General features: G+C 40.7%; 1 protein-coding gene across 5 annotated transcripts in view; it reads left to right on the forward strand.

Annotated features, from left to right (window-relative positions):
- The window catches only part of LOC149449247 (cohesin subunit SA-2-like), a 168,892-nt gene that overhangs the window by 16,010 nt on the left and 138,804 nt on the right, over positions 1-14,078 (forward strand). For all 5 annotated transcript variants that reach the window (XM_089693530.1, XM_089693528.1, XM_089693529.1 and 2 more), the window contains exons 7-11: positions 2,112-2,183; positions 6,977-7,181; positions 11,685-11,836; positions 12,032-12,105; positions 13,279-13,402. In XM_089693530.1, the coding sequence (XP_089549656.1) occupies positions 2,112-2,183; positions 6,977-7,181; positions 11,685-11,836; positions 12,032-12,105; positions 13,279-13,402 (627 nt within the window). The remainder of the gene's footprint in view (positions 1-2,111; positions 2,184-6,976; positions 7,182-11,684; positions 11,837-12,031; positions 12,106-13,278; positions 13,403-14,078) is intronic.

Genomic DNA, 14,078 nt, shown 5'->3' on the forward strand with positions numbered 1-14,078 from the left:
TTTAGGAAAAGTGTGTGCTTCTAGTGGCCAGTGTTATTTGGCAAAGGTTATACAGTGAAGGAAATAAGTATTTGATCCCCTGCTGATTTTGAATGTTTGCCCACTCACAAAGAAATGATCAGTCTAAAAATTGAATGGTAGGTGTATTGTAACACTGAGACACAGAATAGCAACACAAAATTCAAAAGAAATGCATATCTAACAAATTATGCACTGATTTGCATGTTCATGAGGGAAATAAATATTTGATCCCCTATCATTCAGCAGGATTTCTGGCTACCAGGTGTCTTTCATACAGGTAACAAGCTGAGATTAGAAGCAGTCTCCTAAAGGGAGTGCTGCTAACCTCATTTTGTTGCCTGTATAAAAGACACCTGTCCACAGGAGCAATCAAACAATGAGATTCCAAACTCTCCACCATGGCAAAGACCACAGAGCTGTCCAAGGATGCCAGGGACAAGATTGTAGACCTACACAAGGCTGGACTGGGCTACCAAACTCTCGCCAAGCAGCTTGGTGAGAAGGTGACAACAGATGGTGCAATCATTCGCAAATGGAAGAAACACAAAACAGCTGTCAGTCTCCCTAGGTCTGGTGCATCATGCAAGATCTCACCTCATGGAGTGTCAATGATCATGAGAACAGTGAGGAATCATCCCAGAACTACACGTGAGGATCTTGTCAATGATCTCCAGGCAGCTGGAACCACAGGCACCAAGAAAATAATTGGTAACACTACGCCGACAAGGATTGAAATCCTGCAATGCCCACAGGGGTGCTCAAGAAAGCACATGTCCAGACCCGTCTGAAGTTTGCCACTGAACATCTGAATGATTCAGAGGAGGACTGGTTGAAAGTATTGTGGTCAGATGAGACCAAAATTGAGCTCTTTGGCATCAACTCAACTCACCGTGTTTGGAGGAGGAGGAATGCTGCCTATGGCCCCAAGAACACCATTCCAATTGTCAAACATGGTGGTGGAAACATTCTGCTTTGGGGGTGTTTTTATGCTAAGGGGACAGGACAACTGCACCGCATCAAAGGGACGATGGACAGGGCAATGCGAGAACCTTCTTCCCTCAGCCAGGGCATTGAAAATGGGTCATGGATGGGTGTTCCAGCATGACAATGACCCAAAACACAGGGCCAAGGCAACAAAGGAGTGGCTCAAGAAGAAACACAATAAGGTCCTGGAGTGGCCTAGCCATTCTCCAGACCTTAATCCAATTGAAAATCTGTAGAGGGAGCTGAAAGTTCGAGTTTGCTAAATGTCAGCCCCAAACCTTAATGACTTGGAGAGGATCTTCCAAGAGTGGGCCAAAATCCCTCCTGAGATGTGTGCAAACCTGGTGGCCAACTACAGGAAACGTCTGACCTCTGTGATTGCCAACAAGGGATTTGCCAACAAGTAGTAAGTCATGTTTTGTGAAGGGGATCAAATACTTATTTCCCTCATGAACATGCAAATCAGTGCATAATTTGTTAGACATGCATTTCTAACTTTTTAATTTTTTTCTAACTTTTTAATTTTTTGTTGCTATTCTGTCTCTCAGTGTTACAATACACCTACCATTCGATTTTTAGACTGATCATTTCTTTGTGAGTGGGCAAACATTCAAAATCAGCAGGGGATCAAATACTTATTTCCTTCACTGTATGCTTATATGGTGTCACATATTTCATGGTCATTAAACAGTAGCCTTGATTAATAAAAGAAATACTTTATACCTTGTAAAGTTCAATATTTTCCTTTGAAATCACATGGTAGTTACACATTATCACATTTATTCCAATTTCCATAAAGCAATTTCAGACTATTGAAACAAACTATGTACCAAACAAGGATAACTAGTCTGTTTATAGTGAGGTGTGTAAAAAAAGACAGAAAAACACAAATGGAATTGTCTGTGTCTGTTTGCAGGTACAACCATACATTGTTGCAGTTAAACAAATAATATGAGTATTTTATACTGTTATTAGATGTCATGCAATGAGTTTAAATGGTAAATTAACTTTTAGTCACATTTATTGTTGTTCTTTAAGAACCGATATTCTTTCAAGCTCGGAATCATGACACCCATTGCCTTTGGATCTTTGTCTTGTTTTCACAGGAAACAGGCTTGCGGTTTAAGAAGTTCATGGCATTCCCATGGATTTTAACCATCACTTGGCCAGTAAATATGGTAAATCCGTTTGTGTTAACTGTATGAAGAAGTATCTGTTGGTAATATTGAGTGCTCATACTTGTGTATATACACACACACACTGGCACAGTCAAGGCTGGGACAAAGGGGGACGGCAGGGGCACCTGCCCCAGGTGCCGTGTGGGAGGGGGCGCCAAGTTGCCAGCATGCTTAAGAATCTGTTGTATGAAATACTCTGGCACGGTTACATCACTCTATGCTTCTGTGATGCCAAAGCCTGCACAAAAGCAGAGCTGAGGATGCGCCCATAGCTATTGCCAGCTTCCTCTCTATGGCAGCAGCACATCCCTTTCTGGAAAGGAGAAACACACCCTCTCTGGGGCACAGGTTCCTCTCAGGCTTGCCGGCTAGATCGGGGCTGTAACATCAAGGGCTCGTTCACACTTGACTGTTTTACCAACGCTTGCCAAACGCCCCTATAGCGTTTGGCAAGCGTTGGTCCGGCGTTTGCGGAGCATTTTTTAACACTCGGCAAACGCTCTGCAAACGCCGCATGCACGGTATAGCGGCGGTTGCTAGGAGTTTGCTGAGTGTTAAAAATGCCCCACAAACGCCTATAATGAAGTTTAAGTGGCGTTACAGCTCCGCAAACGCCCCGCAACCGCATTGCAACCTCGCCACAAACGCCGCCGCCGCGTGGCACCATAGACTAGAATAGGAAGCTAGGAAGCTTCAACGCCTCCTGACTCGACCAGAGGCGTCCGTTTTGCCGTGACGCAACGCAAACGCTCACGTTAGAACAGCACCATGTGCTGCAATGTGCAGAATTGTCTGAGGCAATTGGGAAGAGGTAAAAACGTTTCCCAAACGCCTCTCTGCCGCCTGCACACAACGCTGGTGTGAACGTAGCCTAAGAGCTCCAATACAGGTGGACAGAGCAAGCAACACTACACTGCAGCCCCAGTCACTGCTTCCTGCCCAGCAGACATCAGAGCTCACCCTGGGAAGAATGAAGATGACAGGTTGCAGACTACATTTTCTCCTCCTGTAAGTCCCGACATCTTCTGCCTTCCAGACGGTGTAATTCTTGCTGTAAACCTGTACCACATCTTGCAGTGCAGGTTTACTGAAAGAGAAAATAACATTATTTATTATATTAGGAATATGCTGGGACTTTTCAGGTTCCACATAGATGTATTCAGGGGCGGACTGACAACTCATGGGGCCCCCGGGCAATAGGGGATCATGGGGCCCCTGTGTCCTTGGCCAAACTCAAAAAAGCCTATGAAAAAAGGTACCAGGGCATCTCATGGGGCCCCCTACAGACCCTGGGCCCTCGGACAGTGCCCGAGTTTCCAAATGATCAGTCTGCCCCTGGATGTATTCCACATACACACACAAAAATCATTCCTTTTAATAAGATTATTATTATTATACAGTATTTATAAAGCACCAATGGTTCGCTCAGCGCTGTACATTACAAAGGGGGACAGAACATGTGACAGAACAATACCAATACAATGCAAAACATGAGGGGATCGAGGGCCCTGCTCTTTCGAGCTTACAATCTAGGAGGCGTGTGTATGTGGAATACATCTATGTAGAACCTGAAAAGTCCCAGCATATTCCTAGCGTATCCATGATCTAATAAATGATCTAAACCATGATCCCCTAATCCATGCAGTACAGGAGGCCCCACTGCAAGGGTGGATTTTTTTATTTTTCTTGAGTTGGTATTTAAAACTTTATTATAAAAGAGAAAGTCATTGGTGGTTTTATATATATATATATATATATATATATATACACATACACACACAATATATACACACACAAGTGTTTGTGTGTAGGTGTGAAATACCTGTTGCAGTAGGGTGTATGTATATATTTCTCATCTGTACACTTTGTAGTTTGCACACTCTTGCACATTGTATATAACATATTCCTTACCCCTGCAGTGTATGTTGTCCACTCCTGATTCCTATACTCTGTACATTATTTTTGCTCCTGACTTGCACTTTGTCAATTATTCAGTCCTGACCTTTGCGTGGGAATATTCACCCTGTTCTGTTTGGCATATTTGGCACCCTGTGCTGTTTGGGATATTCACCCTGCGCGCTGGATGACCTTGTCCTGGCATTTGGGCACACTGTATTGACAAAGTCAGATAAATGACTTACTTTAGTTTATTGTACAGTACTTTAAAAAAAATTAATTATGTTTCTGAAAAAGGATTTGCTAAAATGTAAGTTTTTTTTGCTCTGCTTCTCCCTCAAAAGAATATATATTGGCTTTTTTAAATGTTCAGGGTCAAAAATGTGTTTCCATTTTTTTAATATTGTTATTTTTTTCAGTCAGAGATTTAAAGGCTAAGTTCACTTTTTTTTTTTTTAATAAAATCCAGCTCCCCTATGCACCAATATACCATTAATGTACCTCAGCTCTCTTTGATCTGAAGAACAAGGCCTTACCTTAGCCCTTGGTAAATTTCTTAGAAAGCTTTTTAAATTCCTGGAATGTCAGCAGAGTAGCCAGTGGTACCCCTGGAAGCAGATTACTAGCTGATCTCATTAGCACACACATCCTGCACTGATCTCATTAGCACACACATCCTGCACTGATCTCATTAGCACACACCCTTCACTCATCAACTTTTTTTTTCACAGCATCCCTGGGATCTCTGCCCACGTGCATGTACTTGGCTACCCCAGCGTCCCTTCAGATAGGCTCAGGCTGCATGCAGCCCACAGGACACCCTGATGTAGTGCAAGGGCCAGCTTGATTGGATATAGAGTGATTGGATTGACAGTGTGTTCTCCTATTATATAGTTTTGGTAAATCTAGAGGTAGAGTGATTGTACAATCAGATTGTATAGTGTATGGCCACCTTTATACACCTAAAATTACTGTCATTAACTGGCACACCAAACACAGAAACAAGCATACAGGCGAGAAATGCAGCAAAACGTGTAACACACCATGCCAAAATGTCTTTTGAGCTACTTTGCCACGTGTAGCGCAGTCCATTGAAATCAATGGGCTGCCTTATGTCTGTCACTGGAAGAACGAGCTCAAAAACATGCACTCCCGCTACTCTTGGTGTGAATGGGGTCTGAAATGGTGCATTTACACACAACAAGGAGGCTCCATTCACATCTGTATGTTTCCGAACGCATGGCAGACTGCACACAAAATGCACGCTTTGCCTGCCTTTCAGAAACATTCTGCAAATGTGCATTGATTTTGTGTTGTCATTACTTGTTAAAGGCACCCCAGGTGTGCCAAACACATCAAAAACTACAGTAATGCAAAGTGACCCGCTCCAAAAAAGTTCTGGAGCTTCTCTGGGGTGATTCAAGTGAATGGACTGCCCTATGTGTGACAAGTGAAAACGCTGCAAAACACCCAAAATAAATGCATGCGGGAATGTGAGTCTTCACTATGTGGAGATGTGAACGGAGCTTACCAACTGAGTGTTTCCATCCACTCCCTCCTATGTATTTGTATAAATATTGCTATACACTATGCAATCTGATTGTACAATCTTTGTACAATTTCCTTTAGTTTTACCAGAACTATGGAATAGGACACACCTGAACAATCTATTCAGTTGGTATTAAATCAGACAGATCCTTGTACTACTTAGCTGACGGGAGACAGATAGTACTGTAATGAGGGAGGTGTGGTCCAGAGTGGTGAACATGCCCTATCACACCCTATTCTGTGATGCAACAAGGAAGTGAAGGCTTCTGAGAGGTGGACTACAGGAAGTGAATGCTGACATATCATTTTGGAAATAATGCAATCTAAAAATCCGTTCAAACATTCAAATACACTCACAAAGAAGTAAACCTCCTGTGGATGAGGTACAGTGAAGGAAATAAGTATGAAGGAAATGTTTGCCCACTCACAAAGAAATGATCAGTCTAAAAATTGAATGGTAGGTGTATTGTAACACTGAGAGACAAATAGCAACAAAAAATTGAAAATAAATGCATGTCTTACAAATTAAGCACTGATTTGCATGTTCATGAGGGAAATAAGTATTTGATCCCCATCATTCAGCAGGATTTCTGGCTACCAGGTGTCTTTCATACAGGTAACAAGCTGAGATTAGAAGCAGTCTCTTAAAGGGAGTGTTGCTAATCTCATGTTGTTACCTGTATAAAGACACCTGTCCACAGGAGCAATCAAACAATCAGATTCCAAACTCTCCACCATAGCAAGACCAAAGAGCTGTCCAAGGATGTCAGGGACAAGATTGTAGACCTACACAAGGCTGTTTTTTTGGCAGGGACATTTTTTGGCTAGAAATAATACAGAACTGGTGGAGTTTCTAGAGGAGTTTTTTAGCTGTAAATATGCTCCAATGCTGGTAAACATGGCAAAAAGCTGTAAAATGTGGCAAACTGGTGTTTTGGGCATTTTTATGAGCCAAAATGTTTTTTTTTGTGTGTTTGTAAAAAACGCAAACGCGGAAAAATGCGAATGCAAAAACGCTAAAAAATTTGGAAAAACTTGCGTTTTTAATGTGACTTTATACAGATAATGCTACTGGTGTTTTTAAAACGCCCAGTGTGCATGAGGACTTAGCTTTGGGAATCATTTATGTGGTATTAAATGTTTACTTGTAAAACAAAGATTGTGTATATAAAAAAGACATAAAGTATTGGTTAAAAACTTATAAACCTAAATTAAATAAAATTGACCCTAGACCATTGTAGCTTCCTGCGTCATGGTTTTTTTTTTTGCTTGTTGCTTCTCTTAATGCAGTATTGTCATGATAGGAAAAATGTAATTTCATCGCTTGCCTACACCTCTGTCTATTACAGGACAATGAAGATTATCCTTTGATCAGACATGGATCATACTGGAAAAAATTTCGATCGAACTTCTGTGAATTTACATCAGTTTTGGTCCAACAGTGTCAGTACAGTGTGTTATATGATGGTTATCTGTTCAACACCATAATATCACTACTCCTTGGACTGACAGATTCATGTGTTAGAGCATTCCGGCACACCAGCACATTGTCAGGTGGGTGTTCACTACACAACTTTCTTTGTCTCTTATTTGCAAGTTACGGCTTGTACAACAGCTAACTTGAGTTATGTAGCTGCATAAGAAATTGGTATTGTTTAAGCCAGGGCTTGAAAAAGCCGCTCGCCCGCTCACCAAATGCGAGGAGAAATTCCTCTGTGGCGAGCGGCTGCGAGCGGTGAGCACAGATGAAGCATGGAGCGACTGCACCTGCACTCCAAGCCTCATTGTGAAGCCGAGTTCCGGTTTACAACTTCCGGTTTCCGGCTTCTGCGGCACAGAAGAGGGGACAGGTGCAGGAGAGGTCCACTCTCCTCCGCTTAGAGGAGACACCCTCTCCACCACCGCAGGGGACTCGGGGGGACAGTATAGTACTGTATACAACATGTCATATCACTATAATGGAGTACAGGTGAGCTGGGATATACATTACTGTATACATGTCATATCAATATAATGGAGTACAGGGGAGCTGGGATATACATTACTGTATACATGTCATATCAATATAATGGAGTACAGGGGAGCTGGGATATACATTACTGTATACATGTCATATCACTATAATGGAGTACAGGGGAGCTGGGGTATACATTACTGTATACACGTCATATCACTATAATGGAGTACAGGGGAGCTGGGATATACATTACTGTGTACACGTCATATCACTATAATGGAGTACAGGGGAGGGGGGATATACATTACTGTATACATGTCATATCACTATAATGGAGTACAGGGGAGGTGGGATATACATTACTGTGTACACGTCATATCACTATAATGGAGTACAGGGGAGCTGGGATATACATTACTGTGTACACGTCATATCACTATAATGGAGTACAGGGGAGCTGGGATATACATTACTGTATACACGTCATACCACTATAATGGAGTACAGGGGAGGGGGGATATACATTACTGTATACATGTCATATCACTATAATGGAGTACAGGGGAGGTGGGATATACATTACTGTGTACACGTCATATCACTATAATGGAGTACAGGGGAGCTGGGATATACATTACTGTGTACACGTCATATCACTATAATGGAGTACAGGGGAGCTGGGATATACATTACTGTATACACGTCATACCACTATAATGGAGTACAGGGGAGGGGGGATATACATTACTGTATACACGTCATATCACTATAATGGAGTACAGGGGAGCTGGGATATACATTACTGTGTACACGTCATATCACTATAATGGAGTACAGGGGAGCTGGGATATACATTACTGTGTACACGTCATATCACTATAATGGAGTACAGGGGAGCTGGGATATACATTACTGTGTACATGTCATATCAATATAATGGAGTACAGGGGAGCTGGGATATACATTACTGTATACATGTCATATCAATATAATGGAGTACAGGGGAGCCGGGATATACATTACTGTATACATGTCATATCAATATAATGGAGTACAGGGGAGCTGGGATACACATTACTGTATACATGTCATATCACTATAATGGAGTACAGGGGAGCTGGGATATACATTACTGTATACATGTCATATCACTATAATGGAGTACAGGGGAGCTGGGATATACATTACTGTGTACAGTTTTATATTTTGGACTATTCTAAAGAAAAATGTAATTTCATAAGCTTTAAGGGGGCGTGATTGGGGGCAGGCCGGGGGTGAGGTTTGGGCTGGGCCGGGGGTGGGATTGGGGGCGGACCTGGGCAAGGTTGGGAGAGGCAACTGGTGGAGAGTAAGTTTTGTGACTGGCTAGTAAGTCTGGATTCAAAATTTTAAACCCTGGTTTAAGCTATGCTTAGTTGTGGGAATGTGGTTATGGTAACTGTTGATCATGTATTGTAGAAGAAAAGGTATATGACCATTTGACTGCCAGTGATCTATCACCTAGATCATGGCGGTCCCCCTCTTAGGCAGATATAGAAGTGCGTGCTAGTGCATGGAAATCTTCTAGATGCACCTAAGTTAGATATGGAAAACAAAAACATCCATACACAAAAAACATACAGAATTATCATCCACAGATGTTTACAGACATTTGCGGGCATTTCTGCCCTTTCGAGCTCAGATGAACATGAGGAAGGGCAGGGACACCTGAAACTGTCTTTCAGACTTAATGGTTCATTGTGTTATGTAACGGGATACTACTGGAATAAAGAATTATCCTTTAAATTAGAGAGTTGCTCCTGATCCCTGTTGGAAATTGAACTGTGTATGCAGTGGTGTTTGGAGCCCTGTAGGCTGGTTGTTGACGTAATCCCAATCCTTATCAGTGCGTGGCTCCCTGAGATGTGTGTGTATATGTATGTATATATATATATATATATATATATATATATATAAATAATACAGTGCTCAGCATAAATGAGTACACCCCTTTTGAAAAGTAAGATTTTTATCAATATCTCAGTGAACACAAGAACAATTTCCAGAATTTTGACAAAATTGAGTTTTATAGAACATTTGCATGAAAGTAAGGTTAATAATATAGCTTGGATTATAAAATCTTCAGTTTTACTCAAATTAGTTGATGGAAAAATGAATACACCCCACAACAAAAACTATTACATCTAGTGTTTTGTATGACCTCCATGATTTGTAAGGACAGCACCAAGTCTTCTAGGCATGGAATGAACAAGTTGGCGACATATTGCAGCATCTATCTTTTTTGATTCTTTAAGAACTACCTCTTTTAGAGCCTGGATGCTGGATGGAGAGATACTCAACTTGTCTCTTCAGAATTCCCCATAGGTGTTCAGTTGGGTTCAGATCAGGAGACATACTTGGCAAATGAATCACTTTCACCCTGTTCTTCTTCAGAAATGCAACAGTGGCCTTAGATGTGTGTTTTGTATCATTGTCATGTTGGAAAAGTGCAGGACGATCGAGGGCACAGAGTGATGGTAGCATCTTCTCTTTCAATATAGAGAAGTACATCTGTGAATTCATGATACCATCAATGAAATGCAGCTCCCTGACACCAGCAGCATGCATGCAGCCCCACAGAAGGACACTGCCACCACCATGTTTCACTGCAGGCACCATGGATTTTTCTTTGTACTCCTCACTTTTGCAACGCCAAACAGTTTTGAAGCCATCAGTTCCAAAAACATTTATCTTGGTCTCATCACTCCAGAGTACAGAGTCCAAGTGGTCGTCTTCTTTTTCAGCACGGGCCCTGAAAAAATTCTAGGTGGGCTTTTTGTGCATGGGCTGTAGGAGAGGCTTCCTTCGTGGACGACACCCATGCATGTCATTTTTCTGCAGTGTACATACCAGGGGCGGACTGACAACTCATGGGGCCCCCGGGCAATAGGGGATCATGGGGCCCCTGTGTCCTTGCCCACACTCAAAGCACACCCAAAAAAGTCTATAAAAGGTATCAGGGGCATTTCATGGGGCCACCTACTGACCCTGGGCCCTCGGGCAGTGCCCGAGTGCTCGAATGGTCAGTCTGCCCCTGGTACATCCTATTGTATCACAGGAAACAATCACCCCAGTGTGGCTTTCTACTTCTTTAGCTAACTGCAGTGAACATGCATGGTGATTTTCTTCAACCCTTCTCATCAGAAGATGCTCCTGTCGAGGTGTTAACTTTCGTGGACGACCTGGATGTCTCTGTGAGATGGTTGCAGTTCCATCTTTGTAAAATCTTTTGTATCACTTTTCCTACAGTATTCTGATTGATAAGTAGCCTTCACCTTTCTTGTGCAAAGAAATTATTTTTTTTCTCAGGCCTTTTGACGTTTCTCTTCCATGTGGTGCCATTGCTAACAGCATGAAATGGGAAGGAGTTTTTTTTGTTACGTAGCGCTCTTTTATAATCAGCTGTCTGCTGGACACCTGTTTAATGAATAATTAGACCTGTAGTTGAATTCTTGTAAATTAGGATTTTGTTGTCTAAAATTTAGCTTTGCTCCTAAGACTTTCATTGGGGTGTATTCATTTTTGCAACATGGTCTTGAATGAATTTGTTAGGAAAATTACTTTTTTGTGTGTGCAAATTTACAAATCTTGTTTGCAATCAATGGCCTGCATTTGTGGGAGTATTTTGTAGTATAGTGTCCCATAGAAAATGTGGATTCTGAAAGGAAAGTAAAGGTTTTCTGACAAATCTGTTGGGGTATACTCATTTATGCTGAGCACTGTATATACATACACTGTATATTCAGTGTGTGTGTGTATGTATGTATATACATATATATGTGTGTGTGTGTGTGTGTATATATATATACATACATACATACATACATACACACACAGAAATATATATACATACACTATATATTCAGTATATGAAGAAAGATTGCTGGTATAAAATTTTGCCTCTTTTCCTGCTTGAAACCTATTATCATGTATAGTGTTTTCTTTTTCATGTATTTATAGCTTTTTTTTTTCATTTTTGAGGTTCATGGTTTTCTTCAGGTGATAATGAAATACTTCACTATTCGTTTTGTAGTGATTAAGCTTCATTTTTTCTAATTCAGCTGTTAAGTTGCTGACTGCACTGATAAAAGTTATTCTAAATCTGGATATTAGTAAAGATAATTCTGAGAGGCTGTACATGGTGGAGAAGAAACGTGTGTCTTTGAGGAGGACCAACCCAACACTTGAACAACTGGACAAGAAAAGGAAGAAGGTTGGCTCCCATGTGACCTAATTTTGTGCTTAGTTATTAATTGTATACTGTATTCCTCTCGCTGTATATCTTTATATAAAAATCTTGTGATTTTTTTTACATCTTGGAGGAACCATTCCTTTCTTCTTCCCTTCTCCTTCCCCTGTTTTTCTCCCTTTTCTCTTTCTTCAGAATGTGTTGGTCTTTATTTCCTAGTTGCAACAAAAGCATCAAGAAGTTGAAGACATGATGGATGCATTATTTAAAGGAACTGTTTTGCAACGTTATCGGTAAGTGAGCAGCACATGTTTTGCTCTTATTTTTCAAACATATTAATGCAGGATATGGGCCAGTTAAAGTTTTATGTAAATGTATAAACTAGATTTGGAGTAATTACAACCCTAAAATTAGGGAACTGCTTTGCAAAGCGGTAGGAAAAGCAAGTGGCTGCTCACTGTTTCATAGGAAGATGTTTATAGCTATGAGCAAAGTCACCAAGCACAATGTTTTGGGAAACCTGCATTTCATTAAATGTATAGTTAAAACTACTTCTGTTTTTATTCTTTTTGCTGTGTTAAAATGAAAAAAAATATATAAAAACAAACTGAAGTAGGCTGTGCTCAATAGTCACAAGCTGTGCTGGTTGCCTGCACCTCTTACACCAATGCACCATCAGTGTGTTCAGTCTCGGACTCTAATCCACTGATGCTTGCATATATGTTTGTATGTAGCAGTTATAATAATATGAACATTTTTTTTATAAGCCAAAATATCTTTTTTGAAAGAGCAATTCGGTACATTCCAGATTGTTAGTTTTTTTTTGTTTAAAATGATCATGTGAACTTAAAGCGGCAGTAAACCATGGCTTTAAAAAAAACAAACAAAAAAACCCCTGCAAGGCAATTGCATAATGTACTAGTATGCATCTCATACTAGCACATTATGAAATACATACCTTGGAATGAAGCCCTCCAGCGGTGTGCTGTCACCGCTAACAGGGCTTACATCTTCACCTGGTCTTCCTTCTGAGCTTGCAGGCTGCAGCAACTTGAATGGCTGAGCCACAATGACGTCACTTCCGAGCATGTGCACGGGAGTCACGGGCCACGGCACAGTGCTCTGAGGGAATGGCACGGGTAGGTCGTTCCTTCAGAGTGCATGCGCCGGCTGTCAAAAAGAGTTAATATCTCCTAAACAGTGCACATTTAGGAGATATTCATTTTACCTACAGGTAAACTTTATTATAAGCTTACCTGTAGGTAAACATCACAAAGTGGACTTTACTACCTCTTTAATGTTATGTCCATTTTGACAACACCCTCAATCAGAATCAGTTTAAATGACATTTATCTCTGACTTCTTGGTTTATGATGTAGTCATGATAACTTAGTATGTATGCTGTTGAGCTTCTGAATTAAGGTAAAAAAAGGCAATATATTATAAACTGATGGTTTTGTTGTTAGAGACGTGGTTCCGGATATTAGAGCTATGTGCATAGAAGAACTGGGAATATGGATGAAAATGTACCCTCCAACCTACCTGAATGATAGTTACTTGAAGTATGTTGGGTGGATGCTGTATGATAAGGTAAGGGTGAAAATCATTAAACTGATGGGTATTGGTAGACCTAATATATTATTTTCAGGGCTGAATGAATTTCAGCAGGTCACAATATATGCATACAACTCTTTCTTACTAGGACTTGAGTGGCCAAACTTTTTTTCATAGGATTATTTTGAACACCCCAGCATCTACCTATAAGTAATATACCATGTTTGAATAGATTTATTCCTTAATACTTCAAGCTGCAATAACACTTTTAGCAGATTTCTATTAAAAATAACAAGATGCTGTAAATATGAATAGATCAAGAAACAAATGCACTGCTCCAGGTCTGTCCAGTACAATAGTGCCCTTAGAAATAGGGGTGCATGGCTGGCTCATTCCAAGAACACTGAAGAAGATAGAGGTGGATGACCACACACCTGATAAAAATACAATTTCTTTATTTCAACAATTTAAAATCTTGACAGCAGCAAAACTCACAGGGAACACGGTTGTTGTGTTTCACCTCACAGAGGCTTAATCGTAACCTAAAGTTATGATTACGCCTCTGTGACATGAAACACATCATACGTGTTCCCTGTTTGTTTTGCTGCTGTCAAGATTTTAAATGGTTGAAATACAGAAATTGGATTTTTTTTATTGGGTGTGTGGTCATCCACCTCTATCTTCTTCAGTAAATATGAATAGCCCATTAAAA

This window comes from Staurois parvus, unplaced genomic scaffold (genome assembly GCF_062004578.1).
Source record: "Staurois parvus isolate SC_StPar_1 unplaced genomic scaffold, SC_StPar_1.0 ptg000634l, whole genome shotgun sequence".
NCBI classification, from domain to species: Eukaryota; Metazoa; Chordata; class Amphibia; order Anura; family Ranidae; genus Staurois; species Staurois parvus.